The sequence below is a fragment of the Anomaloglossus baeobatrachus genome, chromosome 5 (assembly GCF_048569485.1).
Source record: "Anomaloglossus baeobatrachus isolate aAnoBae1 chromosome 5, aAnoBae1.hap1, whole genome shotgun sequence".
Classification (NCBI taxonomy): domain Eukaryota; kingdom Metazoa; phylum Chordata; class Amphibia; order Anura; family Aromobatidae; genus Anomaloglossus; species Anomaloglossus baeobatrachus.
In genome coordinates, this window is record NC_134357.1 from 452,717,391 (window position 1) to 452,736,067 (window position 18,677).

Sequence of the window (18,677 nt, forward strand, 5' to 3'; positions counted from 1 at the left end):
TGAAAAATAGTCATCAATCCATCATTATTTTATGTGCGGGGTAAAAAGAGAGACAGATGTAGATCGGCATCCAAAGTCATTCCAAACATCACTGTGACCCTAAAGTAAAATTATTAAAAAAAAAAGTCCAAGGCAGAACGCTTCGCCTTATGGAGACTGACATGCCGTAGACTTTATAGGCCATGCAATGCTCCACTGGGATATTAAATGTGCAAATAAAAAAATAAATATATGTGTATGTATGTATGTATATTTGTTTGTATATATTTGTATATATGTATTGTATGTATATATGTTTGTACATATATTCATATATATGATTGTATATATTCGTTCGTGTGTGTATGTATATATGTATATATATATATATGTGTATATATATATATATATATATATATATATATATATATATATATATATATATATATATATATATATGTATGTGTGTGTGTGTGTATGTATATATGTTTGTATATATATTCATATATATGATTGTATATATTCTTATGTATGTTTGTGTGTGTATATATATATATATATATATATATATGTGTGTGTGTATGTATATATGTGTGTATGTATGTATATATGTTTGTATATATGTATTGTGTGTGTATATATGTGTGTATGTATGTATATATGTTTGTATATATGTATTGTGTGTGTATATATGTTTGTATATATTCATATATATTATTGTGTATATTCTTATATATGTTTGTGTGTATATATAAATGTGTGTGTGTGTATATATGGTTGTACATATTCGTATATGTGTATGTATATATGGTTGTATATATTCGTATATATGTTTGTGTATACTCATATGTGTATGTAATGTATGTTTGTATATATATGTGTATGTTTATATTGTATATATGCTTGTATGTATTTGTATACATTTGTATGTATATATGTTTGTATATATTCGTCTATGTGTATGTATATATGTTTGTATATATGTGGATGTAAATGTTTGTATATCTTCTCATATGTGTATGTATATACAGTATGTATGTTTGTATATATTTGTATATATATGTATGTATATATGGTTTATGGTTGTATATCTGTGTATGCATATATGGTTGTATATATTCGTATAAATTTGTAGATATGTGTATGTATATATGTTTGTATATATTCGCGTATATATGCTTGTATTTACCCATACGTGTGTGCGTGTGTATATAATATACATTACATTATTATGGTATATATATATTTGAGAAAGGTCAGTTTCTGACTGAAATGTCCTGTGTCATGGGCCATTAAATAAAGACAAACCTGAAGGAAAATGGAGTAATATATATATAGTATGTGTGTGTATATATATAATATATATATATATATAATAATAATTTATTCATTTATATAGCGCTATTAATTCCATAGCACTTTACATACATTGGCAACACTGTCCCCATTGGGGCTCACAATCTAAGGTCCCTAACTGTATGTTTTTATATGTATATGTATATATATGTATAAATTACTGTATATATATTCTCTTTGTCTTGTTATTGCCCTATGCTTAGTAGATACTGATGGGCCACAAGACTTTGGGGTGTTAAGGGGGCTTTACACGGTAGCGATATCGCTAGCAATTTCTAGCGATAGCGACCGTGTAAGTACCCACCCCGTCGCGCATGCGATTGTTTGTGATCGCTGCCGTAGCGAACATTATCGCTACGCCAGCATCAAACATACTTACCTGGTCGTCGTCGTCGCTGTGACTGCCGAACAATCCCTCCTTCAAGGGGGAGGGACGTTCGGCAGCACAGCGACGTCACCGCAACGTCACTAAGCGGCCGGCCAATCAAAGCAGAGGGGCGGAGAGGAGCAGGACGTAACATCCCGCCCACCTCCTTCCTTCCTCATTGGGGCCGGCGGCAGGTAAGGAGACGTTCCTCGCTCATGCGGTGTCACACATAGCGATGTGTGCTGCCGCATGAGCGATGAACCACAACGCTAAACAACCCTTACCGATTTTTGAGTTTGGGACGACCTCTCCATGGTGAACGATTTTCACCATTTTTGAGGTCGCCTAAGGTCGCTGGTCAGTGTCACACGCTGCGATATCGTTAATGACGCCGGATGTGCGTCACTAACAACTTGACCCCGGCGACCAAACATTAACGATATCGTAGCGTGTAAAGCCCCCTTTAGTCTATTTAGGGCTCATTAATATCTGAACTACGAGTAAAAATGAAAAAATAATTGGAAATGTAATAGTGTTTTGTTTTTTTTTATATTGCCCTAATAATCTCAGAATTATTTTTAGGGAATGATGTTTAGAGTTTTACCAAAGTAATGTTAGTTGCGAAGTTCCACATTAATAATTTCGGAGTTTGTTACCGACCGTTGTTGAAGTCAACTATTTTAACAATCCTCTCCTTTATCCGTTTCATTAACGTGCCATGTTGGCTGTTATTTTCATTGCTGAGTCAAAGTTTGTGTCTTTGTGATGTCACTAATGAAAAGATCAGCTGCTTTCCAATGGCCCTAACCCTTCCCCACCCCACCCAAAAAAAAGGGACAACTACATGTCATCTAAAATGCTGGCTTTTAACCCCGGTCAGGGAGCAGCTCTGCAGACATTTTGCACAGTCATGAATGGTGACTGAGCAGGTCACAGAGGGTGACATGAAGGTTTCGTTGACTGACACCCTGTGGCCTGCACTGAGGCTCATTTAACCTCCTCTTCCTCCCAGACGCTTAATAAACATCAGATGTCTGGCAGGACGGAGCATATGACATGTCAGTCTGTTGTACAGCCTCCCCCTGTTTAGCAGAGATATAAAGGGTTTGTTTGTTGTTCTCCCCCCTTCCGCACTTAATTTCATTACACTGTCCCTTTAAAAAAAAGTCTAACTTTTTTTTTTTTTGGACTCCAGACAGATAAATGAAATATTTGCATATTTGCATTTTGTCTGGAATTTTAAATCTCGTCTGTCTGATAGCGAAGTCTCCGAATGTTCTGTCCTTTGCGAAAGGGAAAACAGTAGAAGAACATTACTCGCTATCAGCGTGCGGGAAAATACAGGGGCGCTTAAAGGAAAACTGACCAGGTTTATATATATATGTATGTATATGTGTGTTTATGTATATATATATATATATAATATATATATATATATATATATATATATATATATATATATATATATATATATATATATATATATATATATATAAAAATAATATATTTTTACTGTATGTATATACTGGAGATATATATATATATATATATATATAGATATGTAGATATATATATATATATATATATATATATATATATATATATATATATATATATATATATATATATACCTTTCATCAGTGGCAACAGAATGATTAAAAATCACCCATATTCTAATTTTCACGTTTAAAGGTAACCTGTCGGGAGCAGTTCTGGGTGTATATTGCTAATCCTGCCTAGCAGTCCCTCTATACACTAGCATAGATAAAGAGATCTTTAGAAAAAGGTGTTTCTAAAAATCTTTTAGCGTATGCTAATGAGCTCGGGGACTAGTCTCAAGCGCGTTGCTTCCCTTGCTAGTCGGCCCTATTAGCATGTTATTACGTCCCTGTGGGCGTGTTAACATGCAAATGCATGGGCAGCGTCACAGGATGATCTCGCTCACCTCTCCGCTGCCATCGCCACCAGATGCTGGATTTCGGCTCAGTGTGCATGATCCCGGAGTTTGGGTCCTGCGCACTATGAAGCCAGATGTACGCGTCACGGCTTCAATTTGAAGTAGTGCGCATGACCGAAAGTTTGGGATCTTGAGCACTGAGCCGAAATCCAGCGTCGGGCGGCGATGCTAGCGGAGAGGTGAGTGAGATCACCTTGTGACGCTGCACATTCATTAGCATTTTAGTACACCCGTACGGACGTACTAACATGCTAATGGGGGCGACTAGGAAGGGAAGCAACATCCTTGGGACTAGTCCCCGAGTTCATTAGCATACGATAAAAGATCTTTAGAAATACTTTGGCCATGTGCGCACGTTGCATTTTTTCATGCGTTTCCGCAGCATTTTAATGCAAAATTTCATGCCTTTTGATTTCCAGGCAAAGTCTATGGAAAATAGGGACTTATTGTGCACACAATGCTTTTAAAAACGCAGCGTTTTTGTTGACAAAAATTTGTCAAAATCTCTGCGTTTGAAGAAGCAACATGTCTTGTTTTTGCCATTTTGGCAGCGTTTTGCTAACATTAGAGTCAATGAGAATTATCAAAACGCATCCTAAAAGAAAATTCTAGCATTTTCATCCGTTGCATCCGTCACACAACGCAATGCAGCGGATGCCGTTCAACGCAAGTGTGAAACTAGCCTTAAGGGGGCTTTACACGCTACGACATCGCTAATGCGAACTCGTTGGGGTCACGGAATTTGTGACGCACATCCGGTCGCTTTACGATGCCGTTGCGTGTGACACCTATGAGCGATCTTGCATCGTTGCAAAAACGTACAAAATCGCTCATCGGTGACATGGGGGTCCATTCTCAAATATCGTTACTGCAGCAGTAACGAGGTTGTTCCTCGTTCCTGCGGCAGCACACATCGCTCCGTGTGACACCGCAGGAACGAGGAGGCTCTCCTTACCTGCCTCCCGGCCACAATGCGGAAGGAAGGAGGTGGGCGGGATGTTATGTCCCGCTCGTCTCCGCCCCTCCGCTTCTATTGGGTGGCAATTCAGTGACGCAGCTGTGACGTCGCTGTGACGCTGAACGAACCGCCCTCTTAGAAAGGAAGCAGTTCGCTGGTCACAGCGACGTCGCCGAGCAGGTAAGCTGTGTGACGGGTTTGGGCGATGTTGTACGGCACGGGCAGCGATTTGCCCGTGTTGCACAACAGATGGGGGCGGGTACCCACACTAGCGATATCGGGACCGATATCGCAGTGTGTAAAGCCCGCTTTAGTCTATTTTTTAATTCGGCGCATTCTTTGTACAGTAATTTTGGCCTATTTTATAGATGCTGTGATTTTTTTTATTTTTATTTAATGTTTTAATGCTGACATAAATCATATACTTAATTTTCCTGCTTCAGATATGGAAAGATTTTTTTTTTTTATTTCTTGGGGGGATGGAAAGGGGGCAAATTAAGGAAATCTGAAACCAAAAATTCTAGTTTCGAATGTCACTTTCATATAGAGAAAATCTCAAGCCCATGTTACCATGTTGTTAAAAAAAAAACGATTTTCAAAGTCTCAGTAAAAATGCAACATTTGTGCCACGACTTTCAGAAAATTGAACCAAAAATGCATTGTGTGAACATGGTCTGCTCAGACATTTTTTATCACAATTTACATTGGCTGAATTCCTTACTTTTGATCTGACTGCCAATTCCCTTTAGGCCCGATCCGCTCTGTATCGTCTAATTGGGGACACAGAGCTTTCATGTATGGCTAGAAATGTGCAGTCACTTCAGATATCGAGGTTCATTACAGACCACCAGGAGCGAAACTACTTTTATAGTATATTTTTACCTTTTGTTTCATCATATGAGGTCTCAGTATGGATTAAAGGGGTTGTCACCTTCTGGAGAACCCCTGCATCACCACTTCAGGGCCCAATTTACCATAAAAGCTATGGAGACTTGCCTCCCACAACGGGTGCCAACCGTATGATGTCTGCACTGCAACGATGGGGTCACGTCTTGGTTTATGCGGACGCCACAGCCTTTACGGTTTCATATTTCTTTCCATTTAATAAAGTAAAATCCATTCCGTCCGCTTTCATACGGAGCCTTTACTATTTCACCACAGCGGTGAACCACTCTGACGTAATATTGATGAGCTGCAGCCAATCACTAACTGCAGTGGTTACATGATCCAACAGTGGCACTATCACTTTACCCGCCAAGAATAGAGGCGCCGATAATGCAGGAATGGCGCCGCTATGAGAGTTGAGTATGGATTGTATATATCTTGGGCAGGAATTCTCTAGTAGTGGACAAGCTCTTTAATTAAAGAGCAATTGCCAAAAAATGTGTAAATTCCTCATAATGTGTCCAAATTATGTCTATTGTTCAAAATCCTTTTCACATCCTATCTGTCTACTAGATCATTATGTTCAGCCCCCAAAAAAGATATACCACCGAAAAAGAAGGCCAAAATGAGTCCAAAGTTTCATGTTTTAGACTCCTTCCACTTAGGCCGGGGCCACACGGGGCACTAGTGCGATCCTCACATTACACTCGGCTCAAGCTGGCAGTACAGCAGAGCCGAGTGTCATGCTAGTATCCCTGCAACTGAGGTCCGACTGTGCGAGTGGACCTTAGCTGCTGGGGGCGGGCTGGCGCTGTGGAGGGCCGGGCCGATGCTGAGGAGTGGAGGGCCCGCGCTGAGGAGGGGAGGGATTTATCTCCCTCTCTCCTCCGTAACCGGCTGTTGCGATTCTTGCTCTGCACTCGCGGTACACCAGTGTACCGTGAGTGCAGTGCGATTTTTCTCTCGCCCCATACACTTGAATGGGTGTGCGAGAAAGAGTCTCGCATTACAATCGCAGCATGCTGCGATTGTTTTCTAGGTCCGATTAGGGCTGAGAAAATAATCGCTCATGTGCGCTGACACCCAGGCTAATATCGGTCCGTGTGGAATGCGATGTTTGGCTTAGTCCTTATTTGAAGTCCCAGTGTTCTTCGGGGGGCACTTCTGAATCTTTCATCATGGGTTCAGATGGAAGCCCCATGATGTAGTCATCATGAATGTGCTGCAGAGCGCAGTATGAACGCTGCCTTAGGTCACGTTCACACGTTGAGTATTTGGTGATTTTTTTTACCTCAGAATTTGTAAACCAGAACCAGGAGTGGGTAAAAAAACGCAAAAGTGGTGCCCGTGTTTCTACTTTCCTCTGATTGTTCCACTCCTGTGGTTTTGGCTACAAATACGGAGGTAAAAATCTCTCGAAATATCACCGTTTACACATGACCTTAGACATATGGCCCCTATTCTGGGACTTGACTCTGAAATCGGCTAAAAGTCGGCCATAATGAACATTCATCAACTGGATCCTTGAAACGAACAACGTGACTCGTCGCCAATGCACTAACGTTTTTATTATAAGCCGATTGAGCTTGTTCGATTGTGTTTTGGGGGGTTTTTAGCTGGTAATAAGCACTGGTTGAAACAAAACAAAAAAAATCCAAGATGGCTGAGGCAGTCCGAGTTGTTCTTTTTTAATCCCTGATGGAATGACTTGTATTATGGAGACCTTTAGGCCATGTGCCCACGGGAGCTTTTTGCTGCGGAGTTTGCTGCAGAAAACCTGCGGATTTTTCTGGATTTTCCAGATAAATCCACAGGTTCTAGCATGTACAGGCACTCCCCATGTTACCCTATGGGACATGGGTAGTGTCTGTGTCCACGCTGTGGAATCTCCTGCGGAGATCCCTCAGCCGCACCTAAGTGCATGTCAATTATTCATGCGGATTTACTTGCGGAGATCCCGGCCTTCTGCTATGGAGATAGAGGCCGGGACGTCCGCAGGTAAATCGCGTGAAACTCCGCATGTTTCCCGCAGCTATTCCGCTGGAAACTCGCAGCTAAAAATAGCTGTGGATGCCGGCGGGCAGCTGCGGGAAACATGCGGCCGTACCTGTGAATATATCCGCAGGTACGAGCGTCCCGTGGGCACATGGCCTTAGACAGTGAAAAAAAATTTTTAAGAAAATTTCAAAGTTTTCCATTCTATCATAGGGGATTTTTTTTTTGTCAGCCGTGTAATTAGACATGAGCGTCTCGGCTGCACCTGTTACGGATCTCATTCTCTCTTGTATTTCCTCGTTGATCATTAATCTTATATTGTCTGGTGAAGGCGGAGAGCCAGACACGCAGGAATCTTGTATGGCAGCATTATAGGCTGGCACCTCCTGCGTGGCAGCAGGTTATGTATACAAGGACAGGTGAAGGGCAATATACCTGGCGCAGTCTAGCCAGATTTTCCTCTTCTCTGGGCTTAAACTGTAGGAATCTACAAGGTCAGCACAGGTCAATTGCTGTGTGTCAAGGAAATACGGAAAACATTGCCTCCTGCCTACACGTCTGTGTATAGTCTGGGCGGGTGTCCTTATAGAAACCTATGAGTCAGGCCGTCCTAAGACAATAATTATATACTTTACGCTGTTGCTACAGCATGTTATGGCTGTAAAACATTCAGCTGTAAAAAAAAAATCTTTTTTTTTTTTAATCCAAAATTTTGAAAAATTCTGTATTTTAGAGCAAATAACTAGTGTTGATTATGCAACTCGATTTATTCGCATTTGACATTTCCACCCACATTCATAAGATAAGTATCTAATATGTAGGTTTACGATATCAAGGGAGAGGATTAAAAAATGGGTTTTTGGGATTTTTTTTTTATTAAAAATCCGCCATGCTGATCAAGACGTATGAGCCCTTTTTATTTCAAGTTTATTAATATGGTCTTTACCAAGAGGCCTGTACTTGTATCAGTGCCAACCAAAGATATGCACCCAGATAATCCTGTGAGACACACACCCTTGTAAAGACCAAACAGTAAATATTGAAGAAAAAGGACCAGATTTCTCGGTGTATGGCGCATTGTCTTGTGAACCTTCCTTTTAAGGTGTGTAATAACCATACTTCTAGCTAGACACCAAAACTTGTATTTTTCACCTGTCCACATATTTTGCGCAGGCCTAACCATCATACTTATTATTGGTGCAGCACGAGAGAAGTTTTCAGAATGTAGATGTAAAGAGGTTAGCAGCCTTGTAGATGAAAAATAGGCTATAACGTAAAACATGAATATTAAGGTCCCCAAACACATTAGACTAACGTTGTCCCAGTATCAAGAAGAACGGACAACGGTCTAATGTGTATGGGTTTCCTGACCTTTATCCCAACATAGGGTTGTCGGGAAAGATTAGGCCTACTGATCCTTTTTTTTTTTTTCTAGCAGATGAGCAGTCACGAGGGATGTCTTGCTGTGGTTCTCACATAGGACACAGGAGTGCTGAGCGACAATCGTTTAGGCAACAGCTATTTAGAGCATATGAGGAGGCTTTAGACTATTCCCTACATAATTCCGAGACTAGCGCTCTTTACTTTATCTAAATAGTTTAAGGCCAAAAAGATTGAATGACTCAGGTTTTTTGCTAATATTGAGGTTCCTGTAGGGTGTGTGAACGATCTTCCCATTGGTGAGTTGGATTTGACACGAACATGCAGTGAAAAAGCTTATATCTTCCTTAATGACATTAAGACCCTTACAACATAGAGTAATGAGGGGGTGACACACTGAGATGTTTACAATGAAGTAATAGGATACAGCATAGAGGTAATATTGCAATAGTAGGGTACAGGATGGAGATAATATCGGAGTAGATGAAGAGGTGTAGTAGGATGCAGCATGGCGGTAAAATCAGAGTAGATAAAGAGGTGTAGTAGGGTGCACCATGGACGGAATATCGGAGGGAATATCAGAGTATATGAAGAGGTGTAGTAGCGTACACCATGGAGGGAATATCGGAGTATATGAAGAGGGGTAATAGCGTACACCATGGAGGGAATATCGGAGTATATGAAGAGGGGTAGTAGGGTGCACCATGGAGGGAATATCGGAGTATATGAAGAGGTAGTAGGGTACACCATGGAGGTAATATCTGAGTATATGAAGAGGTGTAGTAGGGTGCACCATGGAGGGAATATCTGAGTATTGTAGTAGATGAAGGGGTGAAATAGGGTACAGCATGAATGGAATATTGGAGTAGAGGAAGATGTATACTAAGGTGTAGAAAGGAAGCAATATTGGAGTAGATGAAGTAGTATAATAGGGTGCAGCATCGAGGGAATATCGTAGGAGATTAAGAGGAGTAGTAGTAGGGTGCAGCATGGAGGTAGTATTAAAGTAGATAAAGAGGTGTAGTAGGGTACAATATGGAGGTAATATCAGAGTAGATGAAGAGGACTAATTGGGTGCAGCATGGAGGTAGTATTGGAGTAGATGAAAAGAAGTGGGGTGCAACATGGAAGTAACAGAGTAGCTGAAGAGGAGTAGTAGAGTGCAGCATAGTGGTAGTATTGGAGTAGATGAAGAGGTGTAGTAGGGTGCAGTATAGAGATAATATCGGAGTAGATAAAAAGGATTAGTAGGGTGGTGCATGGAGGTAATATCTGAGAAGATGAAGAGAAGTAGTAGGGTGCAGAATGGAGGTAATATCAAAGTAGAGGAAGAGGAGTAGTAGGATGCAGTATGGAGGTAATATCAGAGTAGATGAAGTGTAGTAGGGTGCTGCATGGAAGTAATATCGGAGTAGAGGAATAGGTGTACTAGGCTGCAGGATGGAGGTAATAAGCGGAGTAGATGAAGAGGTATAGTAGAGTGCTGCATGGAGGGAATATCGGAGTAGATGAAGAAGAGTAGTAGGGTGCAGTATGGAGGGAATATTGGAGTCACTGGAGAAGATATACCTAGATATTTCTGAGTTGGGACCTTACTCGCATGCATACAGATGAATAGAAATCCAAGTCATACTTTTTAGGAGGTTACAACTGAATTAACAAAACTCAACAAGTTAATATGGGTCTAAGTTTAAAAAAAAAAACAACAAAACCCTACACTTGCTTTAAAATGATGATTGATTGCCGTGAACAGCAAATCATAAAAATCTTCGACGTCTGTGGACAAAAATCCATCCGAATTCTTTGCTAAAATTTTAACATATTATAAGATTCCCCATATTGGGCGACTTTGTCTAAGCTTTCTAACTAATATGAATATAAAATTGCTACCCTTGATCTTGTATAGAAATAAAATCTTTTGTACATTTTTTATTTTTTTTTTAACAGGCAACATTGTTTTTTACAGCCTTTTGTTTCCAGCCTAGAATTTTTTTTATTTATTTTCTGCTTTCAGAATTATTTCCTCCCTTCTAATCTCTGCCTTTTGAGCTCTTGCTGTGTTTTTGAACAACTGACTACGGAAAAATTAGATAAAAAGCGTACAATGGGCATTACTGCCTCCTGTGCCCTTGAGGTCGGTAACCTTTTCGATTTGATTTTTTTGGCAGCTCGATGAGCTTTGTTTAGTGTTTTTGCTGCCCGCGTCCGTCTCACCTGGCGGGCAGCATCTACAGGTGCCTGGGAGATGTGTGTTGAAAACTGGTTTTCTCCAGGCAGCAGCTGTTACGACGGTCTAGACATTATGCAAATAAAGCTGCTCTCCCGTTTGTCTGGAAGTGGCTGGGGCCTGCCCCGTGCTTGGCTGCTGGAGTCACACTTCAACTTGTGTTACCGGCGAATATAAATATAGCTGTGACTCCGAACACCCTGAACCTGCCCCTCTTAAAGTCCAGCACAGGGGGGAGATGCGTGGCTGTATTGCTTTTGCAAATTTTTTTTGTTATTTATTTTTTATTTATTTTTTAATTATTTTTTTACATTTTAAATTTTTTTTGTGAGCCCGGACGATCTCTTAATTCGTTGAATATTTTCCTTAATTGCCTTTTAATACAGACATTTATAAAATGCAGTTATCAGGCAAACAGTGCAAAATATTTTTATCCTTTAATAATAATAAAAAAAACAGAGGAAAAAAATAAGACGTGCGTTTTTTAGCATTATATAGCACTATATACTGGAGTATAACTAATATACATATATAATCTAAATGTATGTATTTGTGGGTGTATATATATATAAATATATACATACATACATATATATATATATATATATATATATACATACATATATACATACATATATATATATATATATATATATATATATGTATATATATATATATATATATATATATATATGTGTGTGTGTATATGGCTTGGACCGTGAGGAAGGCGTTTTACACCGCCGAAACACGTTGTCCGTGGTTGCGTGTATCCTGCGCATATTAATTGTCTCCAGCTCTGTACATTTTCAACTTTTTTTTTCAATAAATTTGCCAAAAAAATTTACAGCCATCTGGACCTCCCGAGTGTTTGCTGGATCCATTCATATTTTATATCTATCTATCTATCTATCTATTTATCTATCTATCTATCTATATATATATGTGTGTGTATATATGTATATGTGTGCAAAAAAATAAATAGAACTGAATGCATGATTATACTACATACACATACACACATATGTATATATATGTATATATATATATATATATATATATATATATATATATATATATATATATATATATATATATATATATATATATATATATACTGTGTGTATATATGTACTCACGCACACACACACACAATATATATATATATATATATATATATATATATATATATATAATATATATATATATATATATATATATATATATAAAATGTGTGTATGTCTATATGTATAATCATGCATTCAGTTCTATTTATTTTTTTGCCTTTTATAAAAAAGAAAAAAGTGGAAAATTAAAAGAATGTTCTATAAAAAATAGTGCAAAATGTATGGGTACAGCTCTGTTCTATATATTATTCACAAATCATTCTAATTGTTTTGTGCTCGGATCATCTTCTGGTGTGGGGTGGAATTTTGGAACAAGGCGAGAGAGGGAGTCTAAATCTTTTAGAGGCAGAGATAAGTGGTATGACAGGAGTTGAAAGTCAGTGGCAGAGCGCTTGCGGACCAGAATCCCAATGAATTCCAAGCGTCTCCCTTCACAGACAGCCGCAACTAACGAGATTAGATTTTTATACATTTCAGACTCTCTGATCCCCATGCTTGAGTGAATGCCGAAATTCCAGTGTTTACACTTTGCTGCCGCAGGGCTGCGGGGCGGCATGAGATGGCATATTTTATGAAGCGTCTTTCTATCCATCTGACCGTCTGTCTGTTTATCATTAATAGGACGCCTGTTTGTAATTCCATTCGCTTTAGGCGGCGGCAGCATCCGAAGAGATGCCCGTGCTTTGGTGGGAACCGCTAAAGAGCCTTGGTGGTTGCATTTACTGAATTAAAGTGACCCTTCCAAATTCCAAAAATGATGCTGCACAGTGGGTACAAGAAAGAGTGCTAAGGAGTTGGTTTTTTTTAAATGATGACCCATTTCCATCACATCCCTTCTTCTCCCATCGTCGATCTTCTAGCCTTAGTGGAGGACATGCCGTGGAGTAGACATTTCCTCCCTCCCTCTGCGCAGCATCAGTGCCACCCGTACCCATTGATTGCCCGGTAATCGCATAATTACAGTATTACAAAATAGAGTAGAACTGCTTTTTGGGGGAAAAGCCAAACTCTTTTCTCTAGGTTAGAACTTTAAAATGGACAGCACCAATCAGATTACTCTCCATTTGTCCAGACTTGCATCGGTTCTTCATCTGACACCAGACAAGTCACCATCTCCTTACTTAGATCTTGGCTTGTGTACGTGAGCCCATCCTGACATTCCTCTTTTTCCATATTCAAAAGCATGAATGTGCCTGGTGATGCCGACACAAACATTTATTGATTTTAATTTTGGATGGTTGGACTTTGTTTTACTCATATATGCACCATGAATGGTCCATGATGGCCTTCCTATGTCATGTTTCCATGGAGCCAGTTAATATTAGGAGTTATATATGAAGCCATGGGGGAGTAAGTTCTCCTTGAAGTGGTCCATACATAATAATATCTTGTATCATATCGATGAGTCAGAAAAGGAGTCCGAAAACATTTGCTCTTTTTTTTTCTCCACATCCAAGGACCAGGTTCTATATCAGTACTTGGGTTGGTCATCCATCCAAAGTTGAATGCTTTTTCCCATATGGAGAAGGTGAAAACCAGATGGGTCTTCTCTCCCCACCGCCTTGTACCATGGGAACCTTTTCTATCCATACTGCACATCTTGCAAAACAAATCCTGGGTGTAATTGTTCTTGAACTATAAAAAGAAAAAGGTGAACAGCGATCTTCTGGGACTCCATTATCTTTTGCTAAGCAAAACTCTTACCTTAAGTGACCTTAGCCCAGCCGGTCAGATACAGCGTCCTAAAAATATACTATTTGGAGGATTCTTGTTTGTTTTTCTGAAAAAAATGAAGTATGCCTATTAGGTAAGAACATGTCCTTGTATCACTGCAGTCTTGTGATGAACAGCCTCTTATCTGCTTGCAGTGTAATGGGTTTTTTTCATTTTATTTTTTGGTGAAGATTTTAGATTAGAAGTGCATATGGTGACTCCTCCATAGTTTGCGTCACGTTACATGCGTTTCCCGGGACTATTTTTTTAGGTGGGTTTTTACAGGTAGTACGTAGCGAATTTACAGACAATTTCTCAAAGAGGGAACTGGAGAATCCAAAAAATAGGTATAAAATAGTGACAGGGCATTGGGACCCCAAACAATTCTTTTTTTTAAATCAGCTTCATTTTTATTTAACAGCAAAATTATACAACACATAAAATAAATTCCCCCCCATAGAAATATCACAGAAAGGGGAAAAACCTTTAGTCAATAAGAAAAACCACACAAATAACATAATAAACAATGCACCCGCAGTCCACGTCTCATTTCAATATGGGTCTCAAAGTGCATATTTTTTCCCAATATATTCTCCATAGTATAGCTTACCCAGCATCATTATGACATTATATATATATACACATATACATACATACACACACGCACGCACACACACGCGCACACACACACATATACATGCACACACATATACATGCACACACATATACATGCACACACATATACATGCACACACATATACATACACACACATTCCAGCAGTACGCATATCACCCTATTTGAGGAAATTTGTTAACCGGTCAGAAGGAGAAGGACCTGGTCGCTCACACTGTCCTGCAGTAACGCTGAGGAGGGAAGGCCTGGGGTATCCAACCATGCCCCCCAGATCTTATAGAACTTTTTCAATGCATTTCTTTTAAGGTATCCTCCTCTCTCCAGTCGAAGTATAGCGTTTACTCTTTCCCTAAAATCCCCGATGACCGGAGGCGCTGGGTCCAACCAGTGGTAGGCCAACAGTTTCCTAGCCTGGTACAAGAGACGTGTAATACCGACCATTACCGGCGAACTCAAGTCCACCCCCCACCTCAAACAATTCCACATTAAAAAAAAGCGTGCTCTGGCAATATATTGTATGTGGGATGACCCATAGCCTCTGCATTGGTTGACTGTTTAAAAAAAAAAAAAAAACAGTTGAAAATGGCTGTATATTTGCATAGATGAGATGTTCAACCCTTCTTTCCTTCCTTCTTTCCTTCCTTCTTTCCTTCCTTCCTTCCTTCCTTCCTTCCTTTCTTTTCTTTTTTTCCTCCTTTCTTTTACCTTTCTTTGTGTCCTTTTATCTTTCTTTACTTTAATCTTACTTTTATCTTTCTTTCTTTCTTCCTTCCTTCCTTCCTTCCTTCCTTCCTTCCTTCCTTTCCCTTCCTTTCCCTTCCTTTTCTTTCCTTTCCTTTCCTTTCTTTCCTTTCATCCTTCGATCTTTCTTTTTGTTTCTTTCTTTTTTCCCTTTCTTTTTTTCCCTTCATTCCTTTCCCTTTCCCTTTATTTCTTTCTTCCTTTCCGCTTTCTTCTTCTGAAATTACTGCACAAATCAATGTGAATTTCAATTCCGGTATCATGCAATTTATTTGTGATTTTTTTTTTTTTTTCTAATATACTTAACACATAATAGTACATAGTAATGTCTGTGTTTTGTTTTTTATTGCATTTGTGTAGAGGACATGACCTTACCAATAATGTTTTCTTCAGAGCTAGATAACTTAGGAAACAGGACATTTCCAAAACAAACTAGTTTTACTTCTACAGCTAAATAAGTGAAATGCTGCAGAAATGCCTCTGAGCATCCGCTGCATTATAAACGTTGCAAATCCGCACTGTGAGAACACAGTCTTAACTGTTAACTCATAAGTGCTAAACATTTCTTACAATCCCCACCCAGTTTTTGACCGATGTTTGTTACATGCCTCTGAAATGCCATTCTTCTAGCGAGTCACAATGCTGAGGAAGTGCGCTGAGAATTCAGCGATTCGCCATCCTGATATACACGATGGTTGTTTGTGTGATGATAGCGGGGCTTGATCTGCACAGAACTTGTCATGTCTGCCGGGTTCAGAGCCAGGGTTCCTCCCAGGGAGCCTGTACAAGGAGCTCGCTCATAGCAGAGGAGGGGCCGCCTCTCCAGAGAACTGCATGTTGCTTTAAAGAAGTCTTTATTTTGCTGCCAGCCTGGAGTCTGTGAAACACTGGTCATCTTGACAAGGGCAGGGCAATTACATCTGGAATGTACTCCCTGAGATCAGGAGAGTGAAGCTGCCAAGATAAGGCCACAGAGGCCATCCTTAATCATTACAGGGCACGACGAGGGTTTGCCACTTTTGTGGGGCGGTGCAGGCGGTAATGTTGCTGCCTGAAAATGACAGGGGATGCCTTCTCCTTCGCGGGCAATTAATAGCAAAGAAAAATTATCTTTATATATCTAAAAAAAAAAGACTGTACGAGTTTGACGCCACAGATGAATATATTGGCTTTATTTTGGGAGGGATGATTGCTAATGAGAACAATCACGTCTTGGAAAATATGCATATAGTCCTTCTTAGTTTATTCATTTTTGTCCTTTTGAGGGATCTACTGAATGGGCCACTGTTGTGCTCGGAAACGTTCTCCTATGGCCTTCATGACTGCTCAAGATGAATCAAGACATTTGTTGATTAGATCTTGGAAGTCTTTAATGCCACTGCTGTTCTGCTGCTAAATAATCAAGAACGAGCACTACAATCATCGTTCTCGACAACACGTTGTCTGTTATTAACAGTTCATGTGTTGCCAATATTTCATCATATTAAGCATTCTAGGTGCACAGAACAATCGTTATTGACCTGTTGAAAGGGAACCTGTCACCGGATGTTTATAATACCTAACGGTCGGTGCGGAGCAGATTGGTCGAATGGGTGTCTCTGTTCTCTGGGTCCAAGCCTCCTCTTTCGGCCACCTTTGTCCTCCTTCTGAAGCTAGTGTCGCTTTAAGCGAGCCATCAAATGACCGCCTATTGATTTTTATCTAATTGATAGCGTCTGTTGAACGACTACCTATCAGATCGTTTAAATTGGGGGTGAGGAAAACGACACATTTCCGACCTACGCTCTTGACTTTCAAATTACACATAAGAAGACTGGAAACATTATTTCCCCTAAAGTTTATAGGTATGTCTTTTCTCTTCTGCGGCCTAATTCTGGCTACAGACATCGAACCACCAATTGTAGTGGTTTTATATGATTAGAATAACACAACTGTATAAATCACCTGGTTGGCTGTTATACGTATTCGTCGGTTAATGATTATACAGTTTATCAGACTCCAGTATCATTTTAGTGTGGTGTTTGGCAGAGCTTCCATGTCTGGGTGCTATAACAAAAGGCAATGAAAGGTCACCTTCTAGGCAGAGGTTAGATTATAGACCAGCGGAGATACTTGTTTTGAGGGACGATCGCTCCCGTTAGCGTGCCAGTAAACTCTACGTGCAGAAGTAAAAGTGCCCATGTAGTCCTTTGTGGAAACAAGCTTTTTTTTTTTAGTCCGAGTAATTTACTGAACTGTTCTTGTTTGTTTTAACTAAGACAAAGCCGACTCAAAGTTTCTTCTCTCTTCTTTGCAGCGGAACTGGAATTCGTTCAGATAATCATCATTGTCGTGGTAATGATGGTGATGGTCGTAGTGATCACATGCCTGCTAAACCACTACAAGCTTTCTGCACGATCCTTCATCCACCGCCACAGCCAGGGCAGGAGGCGGGAGGAGAATCTGTCCTCAGTAAGTCTTCCTACCTTCATTTTAAGAGCATCGTTGTTTAAGAATTGCTACAGCATCTATATGGAGCTTGTTGAGCTTTCAGAGCAAAAGCTGAGCAGAAGCTCAAACGTTTTTTTAGGAGTTGTGATAATTGGAGGAGGATTCAGCTCCAAAAGTATCTCGAAAAACTCTTTGCTCATATAGCCTAAGATTACGCGTTGAGCATTCGGTGAGTTTTTTTACCTCAGTATTTGTAGCCAAAACCAGGAGTGGAACAATCAGAAGTAGAATAGAAGCACATCACCACTTCTGGATTTTTTTATCCACTCCTGGTTTTGGCTATCACAGTTTTTGATAACATGATTGAGAGCTATTACAATGTTGCATTTACCCCTTTCACCCCAAAAAATGGTCAAGTCCCTTTTTAAAAGATAACTGATTCAGATACCAGCATAAGTGGCATTACTTGTTGGAGACCGCTGCACCAAATGCTAAAAAATGTTCTGCTTCTCTGACTAATACTTTTCAGAGTGGCACTGTAAGTTTCCAGCTTACAAAAATATATTTAACTTACTTTTTACCCGCTCAAATACAAAATCCTGACTATTCCTTAATTTACATCCAGCAAACATCTGCCTGGACTCCAAGCTGATAAATGGAATGGATATGTCAGTGCTCAGGAGTCTGATCATTTCCAAGTGGGATGACCTTATGTGGGAAAAAAAAATCTAAAAGTTCAAAGTATTGGGGCAAACTTTCACCTCCAAATGGATATTATGTATACAATCCCATTTTTAGTGATCCCGACTCTTCACAGGGCCCTAAGTCGATACTCATGATTGTTATTTTTTTTTGTCTCACATAGGAAGGAAGCCTGTGGCCTTCGGAGAGCACAGTATCGGGAAATGGAGTGGCAGAGGTAAGATGGCAA

At 39.7% G+C, this 18,677-nt stretch overlaps 1 protein-coding gene and 1 long non-coding RNA gene across 3 annotated transcripts in view; one reads left to right on the forward strand and one right to left on the reverse strand.

Annotated features, from left to right (window-relative positions):
* Positions 1–18,677, forward strand: part of PMEPA1 (prostate transmembrane protein, androgen induced 1) — a 69,274-nt gene that overhangs the window by 42,591 nt on the left and 8,006 nt on the right. For both annotated transcript variants that reach the window (XM_075350562.1, XM_075350563.1), the window contains exons 2-3: positions 17,613–17,767; positions 18,612–18,665. In XM_075350562.1, the coding sequence (XP_075206677.1) occupies positions 17,613–17,767; positions 18,612–18,665 (209 nt within the window). The remainder of the gene's footprint in view (positions 1–17,612; positions 17,768–18,611; positions 18,666–18,677) is intronic.
* The window catches only part of LOC142311810 (uncharacterized), a 174,808-nt gene that overhangs the window by 25,703 nt on the left and 130,428 nt on the right, over positions 1–18,677 (reverse strand). The window lies entirely within an intron of this gene.